The 26639-nt window shown below is 47.8% G+C and overlaps 2 protein-coding genes across 2 annotated transcripts; both read left to right on the top strand.

Annotated features, from left to right (window-relative positions):
- The first annotated feature begins 11883 nt into the window (after positions 1-11883).
- On the top strand, positions 11884-14325 carry zgc:154093 (uncharacterized protein LOC777623 homolog). The gene has a single exon (XM_068745528.1). The coding sequence runs from the start codon at positions 12636-12638 to the stop codon at positions 13518-13520; it is 885 nt and encodes a 294-aa protein (XP_068601629.1). The 5' UTR covers positions 11884-12635; the 3' UTR covers positions 13521-14325.
- Positions 14326-15861: 1536 nt separating this feature from the next.
- Positions 15862-24945, top strand: ercc2 (excision repair cross-complementation group 2). Its single transcript, XM_068745641.1, has 22 exons — positions 15862-15909; positions 16194-16271; positions 16370-16432; positions 16538-16651; positions 17933-18049; positions 18430-18546; positions 18754-18877; positions 19454-19550; positions 19659-19792; positions 20470-20638; positions 20955-21073; positions 21211-21280; positions 22250-22319; positions 22433-22534; positions 22620-22683; positions 23022-23143; positions 23360-23452; positions 23529-23601; positions 23759-23829; positions 23968-24111; positions 24201-24344; positions 24540-24945. The coding sequence occupies exons 1-22, from the start codon at positions 15877-15879 to the stop codon at positions 24630-24632; spliced, it is 2211 nt and encodes a 736-aa protein (XP_068601742.1). The 5' UTR covers positions 15862-15876; the 3' UTR covers positions 24633-24945.
- Positions 24946-26639: the final 1694 nt, after the last annotated feature.

Genomic DNA, 26639 nt, shown 5'->3' with positions numbered 1-26639 from the left:
CCAGTGCTGAGTGTGATCTAACCCGGTGAGGCTTGTAATTCTGCAATAAGGACAGCGCTACCTCTGCATGACGGTCTTTATCGCCACTGCTGCATCATGGTTTGCATTCATATATGTAAATAACTTCTGTTGGGCCGTTGGGGCTAAGGTTTTTGTTTTCTTCATTGCTTACTTGCACAGCAGCAGCAGTCAACACAAGGAACTCATTACAAGTCTAATATCTTAAATATTGAGAACTAAGGTAACTACAAATAACTACGTGTTCCGGTTTCCAGAGGGAGTTGGATGTTGGTGTTGCCGTAAAGGTTCCCAGGTTGATCCTGTGTGTCCGCCTCTCACATAAACATGTATGTTTGTGTAAGGCGGACACACAGGATCAAACGTGGATCAAATGTGTCCAGGATCAAACACATGTTTGTGTGACACATGGACACGTTTGAATGGTTTGCTCTTACCTTATTCTTATATTGCCCTTTTCTGTGACGTCATGATGTGAAGCTTTCTCACAGGAGAACCTCTCTACACAGGCTGCATGGCATTTAATGAGGTGCTATACTTCGTGTTTGTACTCGTATGTCATTATTACGAGTCGGCATCAACCTATTCATGGAATTCAACAGTCCGGCATAGAAATGTCCGAGGGTAGCTATAATGCCCATGTCACTCCCTAAAGATCAAATCTGTTCAAATTCTTAAAAGGCTGAACACAAACACGCCGTGTTCTTGCCCAGAGGTGACCATCCCTTCCTCTCTTTCTCTGCCTTTGTCTATTTCTGTGTGTGTTTGTTCCAGCAGCAGCGGCTCTGGCCCGCCGGATGACCCTGGGATTTGGTACAGTGTGTGTGTGTGTGTGTGTGTGTGGTAGGGGGGGTGATGGGGATAGAGAGAGAGAAAGAGCTTCAGGGAGGCCAGAGGATAGGCGGAAAGGTTTGTTGTGGGAACGGAAGGAGACCAGAGAGAGAGAGAGACGGGAGGATCGGCTCTGCATATCTGCATGAAAGAGAGCTAGAATGGGTTAAACATGTTGATTGTGTGTGTGTGTGTGTGTGTGTGTGTGTGTGTGTGTCTATGAAGTGTTTACATGAACGGCTCAGTATTTCAATCCAGCAGCGACGTATTTAGCGTTGTGTGTTATTCTGCCCCGTGTCCTCTTGCGTCATTCATTGTTTTCTTTTCCAACCGCTCTCTGGAAAACACTTGGAGAAAGCTAAACGCTGTCCTGCGTTCAGAGCGCCGGCCCACGAGGAGGAGGCCCACGAAGAGGAGGCCCACGAGGAGGAGGCCCGCGAGGAGGAGGCCCAGTAGCACGGAAGCCTTTCTAATTGGCCCTCATTGGTTTGAACTTTGGAGCCAAGGAAACCAGACATGGATACATTTATCCATGCCGCCAAAGGATAGCAAAAGGAAAAACGTATTCTTCTGTTGACGTGAAATGGCACAAATGGGAACTGTTTTGGGGTGGCCAGGATCATTTCCAGAGCATGTTGTGTCCTAAAATGCGATCGACTTCCTGTAAACTTTAGTTCATCTTTGATCTCGGTAAACAATTGATTTTGGACAGCTTTGTGTACAAAGCAAACGTCATTTCATTTCTGGGATGGAAATGCTGTGGTTCCATCTTGTATTTACTACTGTGATTAGTATTTGAACAATTAAAGAATGTCTTCAAACTGCACCAAACAAGGTTTCTGATTCTGATTCTGGCCCTGATCAGGAGCGGCGCTAGTTTGGGAGGTGACATTTGCAAAATGACCAAAGTGAACTATGTTTAATACAGCATGATGTCTTAGAATGTATCTAATGATGATAAGGACTGGAGTTACTTCAGCACATATTAAATATATTCAGATAATGTGATTAATAAACTCAATTTAATTCAATTCAATTCAGTTTTATTTATATAGCGCCAGATCACAACATAAAGTTATTTCAAGGCACTTTACAGGATTAGCAGGGAAAGACCTGCAGGGAAACACAGAACCCAACTTGACCCACAAGAGCAACGGAGGCAAGGAAAAACTTCCCTTTAATGGGCAGAAACCTTGGACAGAACCTAGGCTCATGGTGGACGGCCATCTGTCTGGCCGGTTGGGTTGAGAGAGAGAGGGAGAGAGAGAGAGAGAGAGAGAGAATCAGAGAATTTAAGGCTATGGTTTCCCCAAACCGTTTGACTCACCCGTATTTACAGTGTAAAATCAAGAGATGGGCGGTTCCATTATGCAGAATAAATCAAGCTGCAATGTGCAAAAGAACAGCTGGAAATCACTTCCTCAAGGTTGTTTCTCCAAGGTCATCCCTCTGATCAGATGTGCTCTTTTCACCTTTTCATATTCTCTCACTGCAGGTTCACCATATACCGGATATAAGCGTGACCAACAGGCTCAATAAAAGCCTTTTCTGTTTTCTTTTTTGTGCCTTTTCTTTCTTCTTTGTTTCTTTGTCTCCCTTTTTTCTCTTCATCCTATCACCCTTGAGGAGGCCCAGCCGTTTTCTTCAATCATAGCAAACTAACTGGAAACACATGAACTCTCATTTAATCAGAGATTCCCAGAATTCCGGACTACGAGGTCACGCTGTATTAAACGCCGCGGGCTGTATGGTCAGTATATTGTTAGGGTTGGTTTTGCAAAAGAATTTTAAAGGGACTTTAATGTCAGATTCACCCTGGCAGTAGTTTTAGGGTTGATGTTGAAGTGCTGCAGGATATTTATCCAGATGATGAAAGACAGGATGAGACAACAGATGTTAGGACAAAAAAAAAACTACGAGTTGTGAAAGGGAATCCATCGTAAACCCTGAAACGCATTCACATTCAGTTTAGTTCAACAATCAGGTCATGGTTTATCAAATAACAGAATCTCAACATTGTTATATCATCTAGACTGAAATACATGGAAATGTAATTCTGAACTAATACAGAAAACTACCTACAAACATCTGGAGTCACTGCTGCAGTAATACCGCCTTAAACTGGGACATTATACAGTATTGACCATCTTCAGTGAAGCGTGAGGAGAACCAGTTTTGGATTACAGTGGTACTTCTACTTACGAATGTCCCTACATCCGAAATTTTCAGGTTACGAAGTTTCTGAATGGGAAAATATTGCCTCTCGTTACGGAGGCGTTTCAGGCTACGAAGTCAAAAATAGCTGCTCGTAGCTGCTCTGCCATTGGCTATCGCCTAAAATCTGCCTGGCAACCCGTTGCGTATGCGTGTATCCCAGCACGCTATTCGTGTCCCCCTCGTGTCACCCGGAAAAAGTGTTGACAAGTCGGGCTATTGCTCATTATGATGACGTCTGCCTCGCACATTTCCGACGGATTGTCAAAAGCCGGCAAAAGCAGACGTCATCGGATCAGTTTTTCAAGAAACGCGAGGCAGAAAACACCGCAAAGGACCAGTAAACAAAGAGGACAAAAAGTAACAGCTAACAGGTAGATTAATATTTAAAAAAAATATCATAATGTAGCGTCCGTCGGACGCTGGAATAAGCACACGACGGGTAACTCTCTGTGTGTGTGGGTGCCGCGAGGAGGAGGAGGAGAACGGGAGAGCTGCGGGAGCTACGCAGCTCTCCCGCAGCTCTCCCGCAGCTCTCCCGTTCTCCTCCTCCTCCTCGCGGCACCCACACACACACCCCGCCCCTCCTCCCTGGATGCCTTTGCGGACTCTCTGCAGCGTAGGAATAATGAACACTCCTAAAACATGAACCGTTACAATACTTTTGCGGGGCTTGGAACGGATTAGTGCATTTACATTCAAAATGCGTCTCTACTTACGAAGTTTTCACGTTACGAAGCTAGTCCCGGAACGGATTAAATTCGTAAGCTGAGGTACCACTGTATGTGATATTATCATAGCCTAAACAAGCTATATCCTTGGTCATACTGAGAGACATGTATATTCCAAACTACATACAGGAAACGATTTAAAAATCAATTTGTTCAACAAAAAAAAAGTTCCTAAAGCCAGTCACTAATCATTATGGGAAGGAGACAGGAAGTGATTCAGCTCCAGAACTTTTTTATTCATCTTGATTGTTCCGTTGTGAAATCTATGAGATTTCATGTCTCATCGGGACAAATGAATTCCACCTGGCTGAGTAAGCCGGTTGCATAATCATGCACAAAGAGCGAGGCCAGGCCAACTCTGTCTCCAGTCCTGCTGACACGAAACCGAGGGCAAACAAACACAATCGCTTTCCTCCGATCCTTCCCGTTTCTCCACACTTCATTCTTGCTTCGTTTTATTCCTTCACGTGTTTCCAGTATCCTCTTGGTGCTGGTTTAATAAAGAGTACACAGACACACACCCTCCCCCTACTTTGCCCCTCAGAACTGGAGAGACAACGTTCTCTCCGGGGGGGTCTCAGCATGGGGCTTCACCTGGGTGGTTGGAGCCTGCTGGACTGTGTGTGTGTAAACGTGCAAAGAGAAAGGTCACTCGTCGATCCTCGTGTGGCCCCGCCCCATACTGAGCTGATTACATCTTGATTTATTTAGGTGATGTCATGTTACTGCTGCCTGATAGGGCCGCATCTTTTACAGACTCCAGGCTCCAGTTTACACATTCCAGTCACCCTAACACACACACTGAGAGAGATTGATAGAGTGAGCAAAGAGAGATAAAAGAGCTCGTGTTAGCTTCTTCTTTTCTTACGTTTATCTTTAAATTGAAGAAAATTCCATCAGAAACTATAAGTTTCCACTTTTATGTTTACAGAAGGAAATCAGCACCAACATGGATTTGCCTTAATGGCCCTGATGAAGGCCACAAGCAAAGATATTCCGGTCTCACAGTGAAGTCTAAATTCTAATTTAAAAAGTGGATGTGCCAGAAATGCTCATGCTCAGCCCAAACCCTGAAAGCAGTGTCTTGTTGTTTGGAGACTGTTCTGCTTGCGTGCACTTTTATTGTGTGACGCTGCCTCAGTGGAAAAGACGCCCACCATTCTTTACAGACACGGCCCGAAGCACACACACCTTCTGGACGAGTGTAGAGGGAATGGATTTAATTTGCCTTGAGGCATCCCACAGGAGCTGTAAATGAGATGTGTCTGCAGCCTGACCAGCAAGCAGCAAGCGTCTGCATTCTCCATCTCTTAAATCCTCATTAGCAGGGCTGCTCCCTCAGAGGCTGTGCCCCAGTAAGTGTAACTGAGACAGCAGTAAACGTTGGGTGGCTGTTTATAGTTTAACCAATCCATCCTCTTGCAGAGACTTTCACGCTGTGGCCAAAACAACATGTAATAAATAACCTTCTGTTTGCCAAGCATGGCAGCAGCCGCCAACTGGGGTGTGACTGTGTGTGAATGTGTGTGAATGTGTGTGAATGTGTGTGGATGTGTGTGACTGTGTGTGAATGTGTGTGAATGTGTGTGACTGTGTGTGACTGTGTGTGAATGTGTGTGACTGTGTGTGAATGTGTGTGACTGTGTGTGAATGTGTGTGAATGTGTGTGACTGTGTGTGACTGTGTGTGAATGTGTGTGACTGTGTGTGAATGTGTGTGACTGTGTGTGAATGTGTGTGAATGTGTGTGAATGTGTGTGACTGTGTGTGAATGTGTGTGACTGTGTGACTGTGTGTGAATGTGTGTGAATGTGTGTGACTGTGTGTGACTGTGTGTGACTGTGTGTGAATGTGTGTGAATGTGTGTGACTGTGTGTGACTGTGTGTGAATGTATGTGACTGTGTGTGACTGTGTGTGACTGTGTGTGACTGTGTGTGAATGTGTGTGAATGTGTGTGACTGTGTGTGACTGTGTGTGAATGTGTGTGAATGTGTGTGACTGTGTGTGACTGTGTGTGAATGTGTGTGACTGTGTGTGAGTGTGTGTGACTGTGTGTGACTGTGTGTGACTGTGTGTGAATGTGTGTGACTGTGTGTGAATGTGTGTGAATGTGTGTGAATGTGTGTGAATGTGTGTGACTGTGTGTGAATGTGTGTGAATGTGTGTGAATGTGTGTGACTGTGTGTGAATGTGTGTGAATGTGTGTGACTGTGTGTGACTGTGTGTGAATGTGTGTGAATGTGTGTGACTGTGTGTGAATGTGTGTGAATGTGTGTGACTGTGTGTGAATGTGTGTGAATGTGTGTGACTGTGTGTGACTGTGTGTGACTGTGTGTGAATGTGTGTGAGTGTGTGTGAGTGTGTGTGACTGTGTGTGACTGTGTGTGACTGTGTGTGAATGTGTGTGAATGTGTGTGAATGTGTGTGACTGTGTGTGACTGTGTGTGAATGTGTGTGAATGTGTGTGAATGTGTGTGAATGTGAGGCCTAATTTAAAGCGATTTGAACCAGCGTTGTTTTAAAATGCTTCCAGATTAATGAAGCTTCCTTTTCAAATGCAGGCTGGAGGAGTTTAAATAAACGAGTTCTGTCCATATAATTCCTAAACAAGTTAACAATATACAAACTGAGGGGCAGACCCTTTTTTAGAAATCGATCATCAGTGGCACAAGAACAACAGTAAGCTGGGCCTCCGTCTGGCCATGAGTTATTGGTTTCATCTGTAGGATGAAAGGAGTCTGGACGTAGCAGCTTTAGGTGTGATGGCCGTTTGTGTATTCACACCTGTTAACCAGAGTCTTCCTGAGGCCGTCCTCCATTAACAGACGTCTCTCTTTACTTTGATGGTGAATTTGATCAAAGCACTGCCTCCTAAATGTTAACTATCTGAGCTGACTGAATAAAAGGCCTATTAACATGCCATTTATTTTGGATTTAGGTGTGACAAACTGGCAAGAATCTGATTATTTTAAATAAAATACAATGCAAAAGTTTATCTTTAGCAAAATCATGCACGCATGTAAGATTTTTATTTTTAGATAAATGTGAGATAAAACGTGATTACTTTTTTTTGCCTATGTTCATGAATGTATTGTTGATGTCAAAGAATTTAAGTTTCAGAAAAGTGATTTAAAGTATAAAATGTAGAAAATCCAGCAGTATGTGAATACATGGCTACGTCACAGGAGCGCCATATGCTAATCCGATGTAGAATAGAACGTTCAGCGTTTTCAGCGTTCCAACAACATGACGCCCATTCTTCAATTTCTGTCACAGGTAATCTGCCGGCGGGGGCGGGGGCTCGTGCCACCACATTTGATGCTCTTGTTTTGAAACCAGATAACTACATCCGGCCCCAGAAATCGAAATAAAAGCATACTTTTTTCTACTGATTTTATATTGTCTTGCACAATAGCAGAAACTGAAAATAAAATTGCTTATTACAATTTTACTTCTCCCTTTTTCCTCCGAAAAGGAAAACGCCTTGTTTTCAATCTGGATTATTGTAATTTAAAAACAAAAATACATCAAATAAGTTACCTTATTGTGTATAAGACGGAATCAACTCGAATAAAGATTCACGGACCGTATCCTCCTCCTAAGCGTGCACCGCAAGGCGGGCCGACCGCAATACGTAGTATTTTATTCTGAAACTCTAACCGGATGTGACCTGTTCATTTCTGGTATTTGACGTCTCGCGCGAGGTTGAGCTGATCCTCGTTGACTTTCTCCATCCAGAGCGCTCCAGAGATAAGAGGCGACCTGTGTCGGCGGAACGACGGTTCATCCTGTGAGTAATCGGATTACTTTGGGATAATTTGGTCATTTATTCTTCGTGGGTCTGTCCTCCTCTTTCTTTCTGTCTATTGTTTGTATAACAAAAAGAAGACACACTGACCTGCGGGACGTTTTTTAAACGCGCGCACTGGCTTCGCTGCGTGAGACGCGCCCTTCGGGCTGGACGCGCGCACTGTTTTAAATACATGGAAAGAATCTCCTATATTTGGAGTCCAGTGGATTCAATCCACGCAGTGTTCTTCACCTTTGAGACACCTGCGAGTCCGAGCAGAACATCAGATTAAATGTTGCCCTAACCCTAAACCTTAACCCTAACCTTAACCCTAACCCTAAACCCTAACCTTAACCCTAAACCCTAACCTTAACCCTAACCCTAAACCCTAACCTTAACCCTAAACCCTAACCTTAACCCTAAACCCTAACCTTAACCCTAAACCCTAACCTTAACCCTAAACCCTAACCCTAACCCTAAACCCTAACCCTAACCCTAAACCCCATCCCTAAACCCTCCTTCCAGTTACGCAATGTTTTGTGTTTTAAGCGTCTTCAGCTGCCGGAGTCTCTCTAGGGGAGGTATTTGCGTCGTCAGGCTGCAGACACAGACGCAGTTTCGATGAACATTCTCACCCAATTCAGGTCAGCAGTCAGGTACATTGGTCTGTGGAAGGGAAGGCCAATCAGAGACTTTTAAAACGTGTCCAGTCACTCAGATAGCTGTTACTGTCAGCGAAGAAGAACGATATTATTTAAGAACAGTTCAAATTGTTATTAAAATGTAGGAACTGTTCGCTGTAAACAGTTCTAGTGCTAGCGGGTCGAAGCAGCGCTGGTCTTCGGGAGGACCCGGCTACAGCAGCGGAGGAAGTTGGACTCTATCTCTTTGTTTTGCTCGTCGAGGGGACACAGCTGACTCACTCACTCCGAATACTTACTCATAGTCTTACTGATAGTCAAAACTTTCCAGGCTGAGCTCATGGAGTCCAAAGAAGAAGAAGAGGTTTTTGTTGCTGTTGTTTTTAAACGTTTATTATCTTGTGTACGGTAGAATAATAACGCCGCTCTGTGCTAACCAGCCACAGAACCAGCCCGATCTCTACGTAAAACAAACTGATCAACAGTCGGGCTTCCGGACAGCAACAGAGGCAGCAGGTCACCGCGGTGCGTTCAGGCGCATCTGTTTGAAACGCGTGTCCGAAGATGACAGGGCTCACTGAACTGCCTGTCCCGCTGGAGACGAGCAGCGGAAGGAGCCTGAGAGTAGAACCAGATGTCGGGTCCAGTCTCCTCCGATTGCATCACCATCGTCCCGGATTCCTGCTCTCAGGGAGGACTGGAGATCAGGCGACCAGCTGTAACATCAGATTCTGGATTAATCGGGATTAATCCGGTTAGAGTGGCTGTGAGGAACCGTTTATCCAGTTCTCTGATTAAAAATGAAACCGTTTCATTTGTTTCTTCTTGTTGTTGTGGAATTCCCTTTGATCACAGATCACTGCTGGATGCTTGGCGTCACTAGAAGTTGTTGGAACAATAGTGAGCAAGCGGTACTTTGATTGGATGATGGATCAGTAACCAGGGCCTGACTCCTCATTGATCAGAGATCCAAACCATTTCTCCACTGACCCAGGATCTGTGACTTCTAGATAAACTCATTGTGACCAAAGCGTTTGTTTAATGTTGAATTCTTTGTAGTTTTAGTGACGCAGACTTGTTGTTTGTTGTCAGCTGACGTAGATTTATCATCTAATTCGTCTTCATGGATGATCTTTTCCCTGAAAGTTCCTGAAAGGAACAGCTGTGGATCATCAGGTCACCCGAAATCCAGCGAGAACATTTCCTTCAGCGGTCCGGCAGGTCTTTCTCCACCCGAGCCCTAAACGTGTCTTCTTTTATATTTGCATTGTTGTGGTCATTCATTTGTGCCGCTTTATTGTCCTTTCCTCTTTGCTGCCTGCATGATGAATGAAACGCTCATTCTATTGGACTTACATGAGGCTGAGCTGCTCAGATGGTTTTACAGTCAGACGGAGAGACTCTTCCTTCTTATTTACGGCTTTTTGGACGTGCGGACTGAAGAAATTGGGGAAAAACAAGCGATGGAACGCAGACTCCAAAATGCAGGTCATGTAGGGTTTCACAGGAAGGGGGGGGGGGGGGGGGGGGGTGGTTCAGCGAGCTGCTGCTCCTTCACCCTGAAAGGGCGTCTGATTCAGAGGCCGTTTGGAGACACAGAATTCCAAATGCCATTAGTCGGTCTTCTGTTCTGATGCTGCGTTCAAGGTACATCAGAAACCCGGTAAATACAAGTTCCACTGTCATAAAATATAGCAGTGTCCATATTGTTTCATTTAGCATATTAGCATGCTATTATTTACCAAATAGCCCACTAAAACCCAAATAACAACAGTGGTAGATGGGAATGTCATTAATTTTATAAATCAAATATTAAATGTTCAGCAGAGAAGCTTCCTGAGATCTGTGTCCGTATGACATGGGAGGGAACGATGAAGGGCGTCTTCAGGGACGACGTCTCCAGGGACGCGTCTGTTTCATCAGATACGTGTCGGCGTGACTCCAAGCACACGTTGCAAACGATCCTTCGTCTCCCTCAACAGCAGTCACATCAGTCACGATCAATCTGACCTTGTTCAAATCAAACGTAGAGATACGATTATATGAAATACAGACGTCCAAGAAAGGAGCAGCTTTCTGCTAAACTCACCTCAGAGTTACCTGAAAATGACCAGAAGAGCCTGTTTGTATTTATCGCTTCCTCAGTCTATTAGAAATCATCATTTGTGTTTACTTTCCTGACAGAAGCTCCGCGGCACGAACAATCCGACTGATGTTCTACCATTTCAGCCGACAGCTTTCTTTATAGAAAGGAGAAACGTCTTTTGTCCCAGCGTACGTCAGGGAGAACTGGTGCAGCTCTCCACGCTGCTCACACACTGGTCTATTTGCCGGGTGGATTCCCAAAGACCGCAAGAACTCAGAAGAGACGAGAATCAGAAGAGGACTCGGATTCATTCTCATTCTATTAAAACTCTTGTACTTTAGAAATATCAATCAAAGACGTTCAGCCATGCAGGGAAACCTGGATGCGGACCTTCGACATCCTCGGGACCTTTTCAGATTCCGAAGAAAATATAAATATATTTTCTGTGGACGCGCTGAATCGACACCCACGAGACCTCAAGCTGCACATTTTCACGTATTCTGGGCCAGCCAGGCCTCTCGCTTCATCGCCATCTGACTTCTTTTCTGTCTCGCTTGTCCTCACAGATCTCCAGCTTCTCGATGCCACATTCCTGAAGTCTCTGCGCTGAGGAGACCCCCCCCCCCCTGCATCTAAAATTGTCTTCATGTGATTTGACGCTAAATTGAAAATATAAAACAATTTAAAATAAACATGAGCCAAACCGAGCTGGAGCCGAATCCCCTTTCCAAACTGTCACTACGCAGTAGCGAGGCGGCTGATGGTCACATTCCTCAGTCAGCACAGAGGATATGAACTCAAGGTCAGGCGAAGGTCAGGGGTCACAAGGAGACGCTGTGATTTCTCATGCTCTGGTTTCTCTCATTTCTAGATAGCGATGAGCCCAAAGTCCTCTGAGAAAAACTGAAGAAGAGGAAATCTGCATTCACGATTGGATTGGCCTCCCAGAAACACGGATTATTCTGCTACCCTGGGCGGATCGTTCACTTTTTTTAGATGTTTTTTTCTAGTTCTATTCTTCAAACGATTCCAATCTCTTTGTGGTGATTCCTCTGACCGCTCAATAAAGAACAGCAGCCTTCTGTATTTGACAGAGTCGCATTCCAACGGAGCATATAGGATCACAGACGTCTGCCACTGCCGATGAGCATGCGGGCTTGTGAGGCCGAAACAGTTTAAAGGCAACAATTTCAATAATTTGTGTAATCCGGCGTCTCTGGGAATGTGGACGCACTGAATCGACACCCACGAGACCTCAAGCTGCACATTTTCACGTATTCTGGGCCAGCCTGGCCACTTCTCGGGGCGTCTTTCGTCCCGTGTCCTCTGGCTCACTGACGAGAGGCTCGTAAATCTCCCCCTTCCCCTCCCTTCCCCTCCATTTATCGCCCACGCTTCTCTCTCCTCTCGCTTCATCGCCATCTGACTTCTTTTCTGTCTCGCTTGTCCTCACAGATCTCCAGCTTCTCGATGCCACATTCCTGAAGTCTCTGCGCTGAGGAGACCCCCCCCCCCCCAACGGCAGACAGCGGGGGCCGCCGGGGAATAGCGGCTTCATCCCTTCATCCCCGTGGCCTGTGGAAGGGAAAAGGCCCAGTGTTTGCTTGGATATGGCTTTTCTGTGTATGAGAAAAAGACAGGTAGTTGAGCTGAGGTCAAGGCCTTCCTAACCCCCCCGTCAGGCACAGCCCGGGGGCTGCTATCGCTGCACGGACCAGAGTGTAGGGCCAGCAGAGCTTCTCATGAACTCTTTGTGAGCCGCTGACGCCCGATTTAGACTCGACGTCGTTTGTCTTGCTGGCTGGAACGGATCAGGAGGGAGGACCCTAGAGAGGAGGACCCTAGAGAGGAGGACCCTAGAGAGGAGGTTGCTAGAGAGGAGGACCCTAGAGAGGAGGACCCTAGAGAGGAGCACCATAGAGAGGAGGACCCTAGAGAGGAGGACCCTAGAGAGGAGGACCCTAGAGAGGAGGTCGCTAGAGAGGAGGACCCTAGAGAGGAGGACCCTAGAGAGGAGCACCCTAGAGAGGAGGACGCTAGAGAGTAGGACCCTAGAGAGGAGGACCCTAGAGAGGAGGACCCTAGAGAGGAGCACCCTAGAGAGGAGCACCCTAGAGAGGAGGACCCTAGAGAGGAGGACGCTAGAGAGGAGGACGCTAGAGAGTAGGACGCTAGAGAGTAGGACGCTAGAGAGGAGGACCCTAGAGAGGAGGACCCTAGAGAGGAGGACCCTAGAGAGGAGGACCCTAGAGAGGAGGACCCTAGAGAGGAGGACCCCCCCCCCCCCCCTTCTCTCAGACAAAGAGGCGGATATCTGAAGCAAAATGCCTGCAAAGACACCGATTTACTTAAAAACCACAACCCCAAAGAAGGGGAAGCGGATGAGGCTCCGGGACGTCCTCTCGGGGGACATGATCAGTCCGCCGCTGGGCGATGTACGGCACCGGGCTCATGTGGGCCCTGAAGGGGAAGGCGACATGTTTGGAGACGTGGGCTTCCTCCAGGGGAAGATGAGCATGCTGCCGACCCTGAGTCGGGTGCAGAACGGCCGTTCTCACAGCGTGGAGCGACGCCTGGATGGCGGCTTCTCCGTGAAAGACGACCCACACGACTACTCCTACAACGGATTCCATTACCAGCACTCCTCCAGCGGCCTCCTGAAGACCACCGTCTCCCTGCCTGTGTTCATCGCCCACGAGCAGGCTCCGCCCAAGCCCCCACGCCTCCACCTGGACGACCCCTCCCCTCCTTCGCTGGGCACAGAGCGGCGCCCCACAGAGGTCACCGGCTGCGGCAGCCAGCAGTACACGACGCTATCGCTCTTTGAGAACGGCGGCGTTGGCCGGCTGGCTTCGGAGCCCTGCCGTGACGTCTCCCTCCCCCCCACCATCCGGAGGCTCGTCCCTTCTTCCGGCTCCTTCTCAGAGGCCTCTTCGGAGGACTCCCTGTCGGAAACCTGCGGGCCCCCGGACGTCCGTCGGGGCCTCAGCCTGGACTCTGACGCCGGCCTGAGCAATGAGGATTTGAGGAGTGAGGGCAGCGATTCGCCTCGCGCTTCCCTCCAGCCGGCCGGTCTCAGAGCGTTCACCGGTGTGCCACGCTCAGACTCCATGGCGGGCCTGGATCTGGACCTGGGCCCATCCATCCTGGAGGACGTCCTGAGTATCATGGACCGCTACAAGGCTGAGGACGACCGCTGCGAGCCGTGAACACAAAATGTCCCTTTCCAAAGACTCTTCGTTTACGTGGGTGATTTCAGAGAGGACAATTCAGCGCTAAGACGTCGGTGCCCATCATGACGGCTGCCATGGCAACAGGCCGGTCCTTGGGAGCCTTGAATAAAGCCGAACCTCCGTCTCATAAACTCTGAAACTATAAGCTAAAAGAGGAGAACAGCAGCTGCGGCCTGAACTGTTCCGTCTCGTAGCTGAGTCGGATATAAATGACCCGACTCACTGTTGCTACGGCGACGAACAATCTCTTCTTCAAATGTACATTTCTGCATCATAATTAAAGTTAGACATGCTTTAGTCCTTTGATTTTGTTGCTGAATTGAATATTAGCATCTTCACTTTGTGTATTTAATCAGTGGCAGATGAAACGGAGGTAAATAAGATGAGTGGATCCGTCCGTCGTCGAGCGGCAGAGACCCGGCGTGTCTCCGTTTATCAGACGGAGACCGAAGAAGCTCAGTCTGACGCTCCAACACGTAAAAACGCGCCGCTAAAGAGACGCGCTGCTCGCTAGACAAAGGTCTCTGAACGAGGGTGTGGCTCACTGTCAGCCTCCCTAACGTTCATCATCTGCATTAGCACACTAGCATTATTCTTATTGTTATTATTATGTCATATATGATGTCTGTAAGAATAAAACATTCCTGTAAAGAAAACTGAGGCATCACGGAAAATTCTTCACACAAGAGCAGAAACACAAAAGTAGGGACCGCACGTCGACTTTAAAAAGAAAACTAAATAAGTGTTTTATCTTCCTGTGTTTTGGTGCCTGAGTTCACTTTAAAACTGTACCTTAAAATAAAATATAGATTTAACATGGAACAATGGCTAGTGGACTGCTAGGATATTAAAATGATCATCACTCCGATGCCTGTTTATTCGTGTGCATTACATGGCACAAGGTTTTATGGTGTCTGATGGGTACATTAATACAAATGATCTGTATTAATGAAAAACGTCGTGCTGTAGGTGCAAAATGCGAGCTAATCCCTAGTTTCTAATTAGAGACTTTACCTCTTAAATGTCTCTGAAGATGATCATTTTGAATTAACTTGGAGCTTAGAAAATCTTAAAATAGATAAATAATTTGTTGCAATTTCTAATTATGGCTACTAAAGGAGAGTAAAAAAATTCCCGAACTGATGAACACGTTTCAAATTTACCCCTGATCGCCCCATTTAATTTATTTACGTTTTATCGCCCTCCTGTGGTCACAATTCGGAACTGCAAAAAAAGACGCAATGGGAAAATACTACTTCCAGGGTAAGAACGGACAAAATGTCATTCATTCATTCATTCATTCTCATTCATTCATTCACTTATTTGCTTAAGTACTGAATCGAGATAATTGTGATTTACGAGTAAACATCCAATGATCGGTTTGTTTGTATTGATGCACCCAGTGGTTGTAGATAGCAACTTCAACCTGACTGTTTATTTTCAACTTGATAATATAATGCTATACATGTTAGAATGAACAATCATTGAAAGAGAAAGCAAATAAAAGTAATTAGAAATAAATAATAATAAACAATAATAGCTGTGTGCCATTTAACCCCCCCGCCAATAAAATCAACCTATTAAGTTTGGAAGTCACAGAAAACAAAGTTTTAATAAATGTCTGTGTAAAAAACAGAGTAACGTTGAATTTAGCTGTTTTAATTTTGTTTTATTTATTTTCAGCGAATATTATTTTTCCATTGACTGTCAAATCGGACGTGACGTAATCTTTGACTTCCGGTAATATTTGACTTCCGGTCCAAAATAATAAAAATAAACACAGTAAACATAACATTTTAATAGCGTATTGTCTCAAAGAAAACGTATCAACATATCAGTCACCCACGGATAAAGGCGATCATTCCATTGATTTTTGGAGGTTAATTCCAGCAAATCCTTTTTAATGCCAACAATAAAACGTAGAAGAAGAAGAACTTCCGGCTGGTGGAATCTCGCGGCTTGTCTGACAACAAACTTATCAATGGCGTTTATAAAACAGAGAAAGTGACGAGGAGAAAGAGGAGCCGCTACTTTACAACATGAAGTGGGTGTTTTTATTGACACAAAAATAATGCATACATTTTACGTTGTTATTGTTAGCTTAGCTACTGGTGTTAGCCCACATTGACCTGAAACCAACATGGCATTGGGTTAGTCTCATTGCCTGACATTTAGTTTTATGTCTGTTAAAAGTAAAGATTTGCATTTGTAGCTGATCGCTGGCGCACCAATAGCGAGGCGTTCTACGTCACTGTTTCGTTCCAGGCTCAACATCGACGGCTTGTTGGTGTATTTTCCGTACGACTACATTTACCCTGAGCAGTACTCCTACATGCTGGAGCTGAAGAGGACGCTGGACGCGAAGGTATATTACCGGTACTAACAGAGTGGAAGCAGACGAGCTGGGTGTCTACCCTGATGTTATGTTGCGGGGGGGGGGGGGGGGGGGGGGTCTGCCAGTATTAACACAATACCAGTATTCTTCTGTGTTTATAGCAGTTATCTTTCTCCACTTTGTTGGACAGAATTCCCTTTTGTAATGGAGATAAATAATGACACGTGGAGTTTAAATCATAATCCGTTTGAGCTTTCTGACAGCAGCAGGGCAGCTGCTCAGGAGTAATTGTGTGTTTGCGCTTTGCTGTCCAGGGTCACGGAGTCCTGGAGATGCCATCAGGAACTGGGAAGACCGTCTCTCTGCTGTCTCTGATCGTTGCTTATCAAAGGGTGAGTTCGTTGAGTTCGTTGCGATTCTGTGTGTTCTGAGGTTGAGCTGGAGTCGAGATGAGAATATTGATATCGGCTTCAATCTCGCCCTCTCACAGGCCTTTCCTTTGGAGGTGACAAAGCTAATATACTGCTCCAGAACCGTTCCCGAGATCGAAAAGGTCAGCTACATCAAACAAAATTATATCATTTTGAAACCCCGTGGAAAAATGTTACGAATATTCCTTGGAAATTAATCAGAGCTTGGCGTCCTGCCCGGCGAGCAGGTCGTGGAGGAACTGAGGAAGCTGATGGAGTTCTATTCCAAGCAAACTGGAGAGCGCAACAACTTCCTGGCTCTGGCCCTTTCCTCCAGGAAAAATCTCTGCATCCATCCGGAGGTACGAACAACTGGCGTCCGAGATGGATCAGGATCACACGTTCAAACGGGCAGAGATCAGGTTCACACGTTCAAACGGGCAGAGATCAGGATCACACGTACAGACGGGCAGAGATCAGGACCACACGTACAGACGGGCAGAGATCAGGATCACACGTACAGACGGGCAGAGATCAGGACCACACGTTCAAACGGGCAGAGATCAGGACCACACGTTCAAACGGGCAGAGATCAGGATCACACGTTCAAACGGGCAGAGATCAGGATCACACTTACAGACGGGCAGAGATCAGGACCACACGTACAGACGGGCAGAGATCAGGACCACACGTTCAAACGGGCAGAGATCAGGACCACACGTTCAAACGGGCAGAGATCAGGATCACACGTTCAAACGGGCAGAGATCAGGATCACACGTTCAAACGGGCAGAGATCAGGATCACACTTACAGACGGGCAGAGATCAGGACCACACGTACAGACGGGCAGAGATCAGGACCACACGTTCAAACGGGCAGAGATCAGGACCACACGTTCAAACGGGCAGAGATCAGGACCACACGTTCAAACGGGCAGAGATCAGGATCACACGTTCAAACGGGCAGAGATCAGGATCACACGTTCAAACGGGCAGAGATCAGGATCACACTTACAGACGGGCAGAGATCAGGACCACACGTACAGACGGGCAGAGATCAGGACCACACGTTCAAACGGGCAGAGATCAGGATCACACTTACAGACGGGCAGAGATCAGGACCACACGTTCAAACGGGCAGAGATCAGGACCACACGTACAGACGGGCAGAGATCAGGACCACACGTACAGACGGGCGGAGATCAGGACCACACGTTCAAACGGGCAGAGATCTGGATCACACGTACAGACGGGCAGAGATCAGGACCACACGTTCAAACGGGCAGAGATCAGGATCACACGTTTAAACGGGCAGAGATCTGGATCACACGTTTAAACGGGCAGAGATCAGGATCACACGTTTAAACGGGCAGAGATCAAACGGGCAGAGATCAAACGGGCAGAGATCAGGACCACACGTTCAAACGGGCAGAGATCAGGATCACACGTTCAAACGGGCAGAGATCAAACGGGCAGAGATCAAACGGGCAGAGATCAAACGGGCAGAGATCAGACGGGCAGAGATCAGACGGGCAGGGATCAGACGGGCAGGGATCAGACGGGCAGAGATCAGGACCACGCTGTCACACACATTTAAATCTGATCGTAACCCAAACCCAAACTAACAAGGATCCCTGCTTCCAGGTGAGCGCGTTGCGCTTCGGTAAGGAGGTTGATGGGAAGTGCCACAGCCTGACCGCCTCTTATATCCGTGCACAACGCCACAGTAACACAACCCTGCCTGCGTGTCGCTTCTACGAGGTAAGACGGAGTTCCTGAAGTCGTGGCGTCTCATCAGAGGATTTTCATTTCCATTTGAGTCATTTCACTTCCTCAAATTTGATCTCCATCCACTCAAATTGAGCCCAGCATGACTCCGGCCAGTCGTTGTCATGGTAAATAAAATACAGAAATTTATAATTCAATAAATCGGATGACCTCGTTTCCTTTCAGACATCTTCAGATGTCAGACCCGTTAAAACCCGTCCTTCTAGTTGATCCAGAGAAGATCAGAAAAGTAATGGTGGTCGTGGTTCGAGTGTAAAGTCACGCGTTTGCTTCCTAAACGTTCCCGTTTCAGGAATAAGCTGAATGAATGGATGAATGAATGAATATGACCCTCTCGTTCTTTTCCTGAGCAGGAGTTCGATGCCGCCGGCCGACAGGTGCCTCTTCCTCCTGGCATCTACAATCTGGACGACCTGAAAGACTTCGGCAGGAGGAAGCGCTGGTGTCCGTACTACCTGGCGCGCCACTCGGTACGTGGCACCGCTGCAGGACCTGAGATGGTCGTGATGAACCCGGCAGGTTCCACTCGGGTCTGAGCGGTTCTCCTCAGGAGCCGATCTGACCGCAGCGTCTCTGTACCGGATAATGTCCTGATACTTGATGCTGTTTGATGTTGAATGGCCCCGCCTCTCTTCCTGTTTCCTGTTTCCTGTGTTCATGTGTTCATGTGCTCTCAGATCCTACACGCCAACATTGTGGTGTATAGCTACCACTACCTGCTGGACCCCAAGATAGCGGACCTGGTGTCCAAAGAGCTGGCCAGGAAGTCCGTAGTGGTGTTTGATGAGGCCCATAACATAGGCAAGCAGAATTAAGTCCGACATCCATCCATCCATTCATCCATCCATTCATCCATTCATCCGTTCATTCATTCATCCATTCATCCATCCATTCATTCATCCATTCATTCATCCATCCATTCGTCCATTCATTCATTCATTCATCCATTCATTCATTCATCCATTCATCCATCCATTCATTCATCCATTCATTCATCCATTCATTCAGATTGCTGAAATTAGACTCTAAGTGTTCTTTGTGTTGTTTCTTCTTCTCATTAATTCAATTCAGTTTTATTTGTAAAGATCATAACAGGAAGTCGTCTCAAGGACTTTACAGGATTAGCAGGGAAGCACAGAACCCAACCTGACCCGCAAGAACTTTGGAGACGGGGGCAAGGAAAAACTTCCCTTTAACAGGCAGAAACCTTGGACAGAACCTAGGCTCATGGTGGACGGCCATCTGTCTGACCGGCTGGGCTGAGAGAGAGATAGATAGAGAGAGAGAGAGAGAGAGAGAGAGAGAGCAGGAACATAACGTAACACACTGGCTGCTGAACTACCCTCCTCTTCCTCCTGTCTTCCTCACGCTCCTCAGACAACGTCTGCATCGACTCCATGAGTGTGAACATCACCAGACGAACGCTCGACCGCTGTCAGAACAACGTGGACACGCTGCAGAACGCCGTTCACAAGTAAGAACCGGAGTAAGAACCGGAACCGAGTCGGGAGCCTCCCCCGACTCCGTCCCACCGACTCCGTCCCACCGGTCTCTGCGCCTCCTCTCTCCTGCTGCCGGACAGGATAAAGGACACGGACGCTGCCAAACTGAAGGAGGAGTACAGGCGGCTGGTGGAGGGGCTGAAGGAGGCCAGCGTTGCCAGGGAAACGGACGTCTACCTTTCTAATCCTGTGTTACCAGATGAAATCCTTCACGGTGAGTCCATTCAGGGGGACGGACGGGAGAACGGGACCGTCTTTCTCTCCCCAGACCACACCCTAAAGGCGTCTGTGTCCCCGTGTTCCCGGTGTCCCCGTGTCCCCGTGGTCCCCGTGTCTCCGTGTTCCCGTGGTCCCGTGTCCTCGTGTCTCTGTGTCCCCGTGTTCCTGTGTCTCTGTGTTCCCGTGGTCCCATGTCTCCGTGTCCCCGTGGTTCTCGTGTCCCCGGTGTTCTCGTGGTCCCGTGTCTCTGTGTCCCGGTGTTCCCGTGGTCCCGTGTCCCCGTGGTCCCCGTGTCCCCGTGGTCTCGTGTCTCTGTGTCCCCGTGTCCCCCTGTCCTCGTGTCTCCGGTGTTCTCGTGGTCCCGTGTCTCTGTGTCCCGGTGTCCCTGTGTCCCCGTGTTCCCGTGGTCCCCGTGTCCCCGTGTCTCCGTGGTCCCCGTGGTCCCGTGTCCCCGGTGTTCCCGTGTCTCTGTGTCCCCGTGTTCCTGTGTCTCTGTGTTCCCGTGGTCCCATGTCTCCGTGTCCCCGTGGTCCCCGTGGTTCTCGTGTCCCCGGTGTTCTCGTGGTCCCGTGTCTCTGTGTCCCGGTGTTCCCGTGGTCCCATGTCTCCGTGTCCCCGTGGTCCCCGTTTTTCCGTGTTCCCATGTCCCCGTGTCCCCGTGTCCCCGTGTAGAGGCGGTCCCCGGCACCATCCGCACCGCAGAGCACTTTGTTGGCTTCCTGAAGCGCTTCCTGGAGTACCTGAAGTCCCGTCTGAGGGTCCAGCATGTCGTCCAGGAGAGCACGCCGCACTTCCTCAAGGACATCTTTGACAAGGTCTGCATCGACCGCAAGCCTCTCAGGTCAGTGTCCGCCGCCACGGCGACGCCACGGCAACGCCACGGCAACGCCACAGGCAGTCCTTTGGAAACTCTCTCTCGCCCTCTCTCACTCTCTCTCCCTCGCTCTCTCTTGCCCTCTCTCTCTTGCCCTCGCTCTCTTTCCCTCTCTCTCTCCCTCGCTCTCTCTCGCCCTCTCTCAGTCTCTTTCCCTCGCTCTCTCTCTCTCTCTCTCGCTCTCTCTCGCCCTCCCTCTCCCTCTCTCTCTCTCTCCCTCTCGCCCTCTCTCCCTCCCTCTCTCGCCCTCTCTCTCTCCCTCCCTCTCTCCCTCCCTCTCCAGGTTCTGTTCGGAGCGGCTGCGGTCGCTCCTACGAACCCTTGAGATTTCCGACATCACCGACTTCTCAGCCGTGACGCTCATCGCTAACTTCGCTACTCTGGTCAGCACCTACAGCCAAGGTACGGCGTTCCCACCGGGATCCCGGGAATCTGGTCCTGTTGTTGTTGTTGTTGCGTTTAGGTTTGAGGCGGACATTTAGTTCTGGACAGCTTCCAAAAGTTGTTTGTTTAATTTACGAACTCAACAATGTTCAAAGGTTTCACCATCATCATCGAGCCCTTTGAAGACAGATCGCCGACCATCACCAACCCCGTGCTGCATTTCAGGTGAGGAGAGGAGTAGGAGCTCTCAGGGTGGCTACGGATTGGTTTGATCGGGGCGCGGCTACGGATCGGGGCGCGGCTACGGATCGGGGCGTGGCTACGGATCCTTTATTCAATCACTGACTTTAACACTGCGGCCCATCTTGCTGCGTCTCTGATGGGATGAAGCTCCAGCTGCAGGATTGTGATTTTTGAGATGTGTTTTTGTGTGTTGTGATTTTTGTGGCGTGTTTTTGTGTGTTGTGATTTTTGAGACGTGTTTTTGTGTGTTGTGATTTTTGAGACGTGTTTTTGTGTGTTGTGATTTTTGAGACGTGTTTTTGTGCGTTGTGATTTTTGAGACGTGTTTTTGTGCGTTGTGATTTTTGAGATGTGTTTTTGTGTGTTTTGATTTTTGTGGCGTGTTTTTGTGTGTTGTGATTTTTGAGACGTGTTTTTGTGTGTTGTGATTTTTGAGACGTGTTTTTGTGTGTTGTGATTTTTGAGACGTGTTTTTGTGTGTTGTGATTTTTGAGATGTGTTTTTGTGTGTTGTTATTTTTGTGACGTTTTTGTGTGTTGTGATTTTTGAGACGTGTTTTTGTGTGTTGTGATTTTTGAGACGTGTTTTTGTGTGTTGTGATTTTTGAGACGTGTTTTAGTGTGTTGTCATTTTTGTGACGTGTTTTTGTGTGTTGTGAATTTTGAGACGTGTTTTTGTGCGTTGTGATTTTTGAGACGTGTTTTTGTGCGTTGTGATTTTTGTGACGTGTTTTTGTGCGTTGTGATTTTTGTGGCGTGTTTTTGTGCGTTGTGATTTTTGAGACGTGTTTTTGTGCGTTGTGATTTTTGAGACGTGTTTTTGTGCGTTGTGATTTTTGTGACGTTTTTGTGTGTTGTGATTTTTGAGACGTGTTTTTGTGTGTTGTGATTTTTGAGACGTGTTTTTGTGTGTTGTGATTTTTGAGACGTGTTTTTGTGTTTCCTGTCTCAGCTGTATGGACCCGTCTATCGCCATCAAACCTGTTTTTCAGAGATTTCAGTCGGTCGTCATCACCTCAGGGGTAAGTTAGTGAAACTCTTTGTTCTCTACTCGCTCTTCTTTTCATCATCACAGTTTCAGATGTTCAAAAAGGGATTTCTTAACTCATTAGTGACCAACTTGCTCTCATTTTAGACTCTCTCCCCCCTGGACATCTATCCCAGAATCCTGGACTTCCGCCCGGTTACCATGGCATCCTTCACCATGACGCTAGCGCGGACCTGCCTCTGTCCTCTGGTGTGTATCCCCCCCCCCCCCCCCACACACACACACACACTGAACGTTCTGCCGCTGCGTTTCCGTTCTCTTCCCTCTTGCGTAGATCGTTGGCCGGGGGAACGACCAGGTGGCGCTGAGCTCCAAGTTCGAGACCAGAGAAGACTTTGGTCAGTGGAAACGCCTGTCGCTGTTTATTCGAGTTCCGTACGCGGCGCTGCAGGATGAGGACGTCTCGTTGAAGCGTTTTTGTTTGAATTTGACATCTTATTTTTTATTTTGGGGGACATTACAAACATATCGTTTGTTCATTCGTTCATTTCTCTCGAAGACGGGACGATCGGGAATCGTCCCGTCTTCATCCGCTTGTCCGGTTCTGGGTCGCCGGTTTCACGCTGGAGCCTATCCCAGCCGACATCGGGCAGGAGGCGGGGTGCACCCTGGACAAGTCGCCAGTTAATCACAAGGTAACTGAGTATTTTGTAGTAATTGTTCTTTTCTTTCTCAGCTGTGATTCGTAACTATGGCAACCTGCTCCTGGAGATGTCTGCGATCGTTCCTGATGGCATTGTAGCATTTTTCACGAGTTACGTCTACATGGAGAATATAGTGGCGTCTTGGTATGAACAGGTGAGTGTGTGGACACACACACACACACACACACTTCACTGCTGCTCACACTCACGTCATCAGTGTCAAAGTTCCGCTTCAGAGTGTCTGATGTCATATCTGATGTTCTGATTCCGTTTTCTTTGAACAAAAGGCAAACAGCTGGGAGGTCTAGAAAATAAGCATCAATCCTGATTCTAAATCGATGCTCAATCCAACATTGTGTGTTTTTTACAGGGCATCTTGGAAAACATCCAGAGAAACAAGCTGATCTTCATCGAGACGCCGGATGCTGCCGAGACGAGCATGGCCCTGGAGAAATACCAGGAGGTCAGATATTAAACGGTGAAACGTGCCTGCTGCTCAGTCCCAAACCTTTGACCTTTGACCTCCCTCTGCTCCTCAGGCCTGCGAGAACGGCAGAGGAGCCATCCTGTTGTCTGTGGCCAGAGGAAAAGTGTCTGAAGGCATAGACTTTGGTAAACGTTCTGGACGCTGCGTGTTCGTGAGACGACCGTGAAGTAATCGTCCTGTGTGTGTGGGGGGGGGGGGGTAATCCAGTAGTGTCCAATATGAAGTGTAAAGTTGCGCTGTGTGTTCCAACATGACTGTGGGTCGTGTTCTGTTTCTGTTCAGTGCACCATTTTGGCCGAGCAGTCATCATGTTTGGAGTTCCGTACGTTTACACGCAGAGTCGCATCCTAAAGGTCAGAACCGGCGTCTGGCTGTTAGAAAGGTCAAATATACGACCAGTCTGCTCATTTACACCGGGGGGGGGTATGGTTCAAAACCTCAAATGCGTGAAGCAGTGATGTAAGCTAAATGTTCCCGTCCGGCTCTTCCAGGCTCGTCTGGAATACCTTCGGGATCATTTTCAGATTCGAGAGAACGACTTCCTGACGTTTGACGCCATGCGCCACGCAGCCCAGTGCGTGGGCAGGGCCATCAGAGGCAAGACCGACTACGGCCTCATGATTTTTGCTGACAAGGTGTGTGATGTTTCTGATCGGTCGATACTGGAGCCAATCGATGCGCTGATTGAAGATCAGTCCTCGCTCACCATGTCTCACGTCCGCAGCGTTACGGCCGCGCAGACAAACGCGGGAAGCTTCCCCGCTGGATCCAGGAGCACATCACTGACGGCAGTCTGAACCTCACGGTGGACGAGACCGTCCACCTGTCCAAGCACTTCCTGCGGCAGATGGCTCAGCCTTTTAGACACGTACGAGACGGCTGCCAAGCGGCGCCTTTCAAATCAGGAACCCGATGCTTCCTCTGACATGTCTGTCTTTAGAGCTGAAGGATTTATTGTTAAAGATGTTTTTATCCCTGAGTGAGGGGGGGGGGGGGGATAGGAATAAATACTAAAACGTCCCCTTCTCTGACGCTGACCTCTCCGACCTCTGTGTCCCTGCAGGAGGACCAGCTGGGTCTGTCTCTGTTGACCAAGGAGCAGCTGGAGTCGGAGGAGATGCTGCAGAAAATCACTCGCATTGCTCATCAGACCTGAAGGCAGCAAACGTCGTCGCCATGCCAACGCTCATGATGAAGTCTGTTACAGACCTCTCACGCGGTCTTTCGGAACCCGTTCGTCTACCTCCATTTAGATCCAGAGACATGAATGGACCGTTACTCGACTTCAACGTTTGAGCGTTTTGGTTTCAGACCCGATGAGACTTGACAGAAAGGTTTTTCACCGTGTGGCTGCAGCGCCCGTCGATTTAACGTCTGTCACACAGGCAAGACGAGCGTTTCCTTCGTTACTGAAACTTCACATCCTCCAATTTTCTACAGAATTTGTTTTTTACAGCCAGCAAGCTGAAACATAAAGGTTTGGATTTAATAGTTAACATGTGTTTGGAATGTTTTTTTGTTGCCATAATTTATATATACCGTATTTTCCGGATTATAAGTCGCGGTTTTTTTCATAGTTTGGTCGGGGGTGCGACTTATAAATCGGAGCGACTTATATATGCTTTTTTTTACAAAATCTGTGAGCGCAGAGACAGGAGCCTACACATTTCTATAACAGGTGTTACAGGGAACTCTGTGACCCGTCAGAATCTGTCGCGGTTTCTGGAGGTTCAGAGTTATCTGTCACACCTGTTATCTAAAAACACAAATTAGAAGGGCTGAATGAAAATGGCGCCGAAAAGAAAGTCATATTCCGCGGCTTACAAGCTTCAGATAGTGAAATATGGAGCCGAAAACGGCAATCGAGCAGCAGAAAGAAAGTTTGGGGTGAGCGAAAAACTTGTAAGGGACTGGCGAAAAGCGGAGGTTACGCTTACTGAAATGAAGAAAACAAAGAAAGCTAATCGCGGGCGACAAGCTAGGTGGCCGCAGTTGGAGGAACGAGTTCACGCATGGGTGCTTGAACAACGTGCTGCTGGGAGAGGTTTGTCAACGGTGCAGTTGCGTCTCCACGCCCAGGTGGTTGCCAGGGCGGTGAATATAAACGGCTTTGCGGGAGGACCTTCTTGGTGTTACCGCTTCATGCAACGCAAACGCCTCTCTATCAGAGCTAGGACGACACTGTCCCAAAAACTGCCAGCGGACTTCCAAGCCAAGGTTGACAGTTTCCGCGCGTTCATTGAAAAGCATGTAAGTGATCACAACGTGACACCGGATCATATTATTAACATGGACGAGGTCCCCCTCACTTTTGACATCCCCATGGGCCGAAGTGTTGCAGAGAAAGGGCAAAAAAGTGTGAATATCGTTACAACTGGTCATGAGAGATCACACTTCACAGTGGTGCTGGCATGTTGTGGAGACGGATCAAAACTGCCACCGATGGTCATTTTCAAACGAAAAACCATGCCAAAAATCCAATCCTCCTCAGTTGAAGTCGCCGTGAACGCGAAAGGGTGGATTGATCAAGAAATGATGAACTTGTGGCTTACAAAGTGCTACAATAAGCGACCGGATGGCTTCTTTAGAGCACGCAAAGCTCTGCTTGTGATGGATAGCATGAGAGCGCACATCACACCACAGTTAAAAAATAAATTAAAAGTTTTCAACTCCATACCTGCCATCATCCCTGGAGGCTTAACCAAAATACTCCAGCCACTTGATATCTCCGTGAATAGGAGCTTTAAGTCAGTTTTGCGTAACCTGTGGGAGCAGTGGATGACGGATGGAGAGCACAGCTTCACGGCAACCGGGAGAATGCGCCATGCAACTTTCCTGGAAGTCATTGAATGGATCGACAAAGCATGGGCTTCAGTGACAACCGAAACCGTCCTGTCGGGATTCAGAAAGGCTGGAATAATTGGAACTGCAACTGACGACGAGTCTGATGTAAGCGACGTAGAAGAGGAAGCGGCGTCTTGTCTACCTGCCGAGTTGGGGGAGTTGTTCAAAAGTGACACCGAGTATGAAGATTTCCTTGGATTTCGTGATTCGGAGTAAAACCTGATATTTTGGTAAACGTGTTAGCATGTTCTTTGTGCTATATGTTGTTTGGTGTTGGATTTTATCAAATAAATTTTCCCCAAAAATGCGACTTATCCTC

The sequence above is a fragment of the Brachionichthys hirsutus genome, chromosome 11 (genome assembly GCF_040956055.1).
Source record: "Brachionichthys hirsutus isolate HB-005 chromosome 11, CSIRO-AGI_Bhir_v1, whole genome shotgun sequence".
Classification (NCBI taxonomy): Eukaryota; Metazoa; Chordata; class Actinopteri; order Lophiiformes; family Brachionichthyidae; genus Brachionichthys; species Brachionichthys hirsutus.
Note: the sequence above shows the minus strand (reverse complement) of the source record. Positions and strands in the feature narration are given on the sequence as shown.

What these genes read in the sequence shown, in the direction of transcription:
- zgc:154093 (XM_068745528.1), top strand. Translation starts at nt 12,636, where the DNA reads ATGCCTGCAAAGACACCGATTTACTTAAAAACCACAACCCCAAAGAAG.
- ercc2 (XM_068745641.1), top strand. Translation starts at nt 15,877, where the DNA reads ATGCTGGAGCTGAAGAGGACGCTGGACGCGAAG. An exon ending in AACCCCGTGCTGCATTTCAG is followed by an intron (nt 21,281 to 22,249) that starts GTGAGGAGAGGA and finishes TTCCTGTCTCAG; the next exon opens with CTGTATGGACCCGTCTATCG. An exon ending in CCCTGGAGAAATACCAGGAG is followed by an intron (nt 23,453 to 23,528) that starts GTCAGATATTAA and finishes TCTGCTCCTCAG; the next exon opens with GCCTGCGAGAACGGCAGAGG.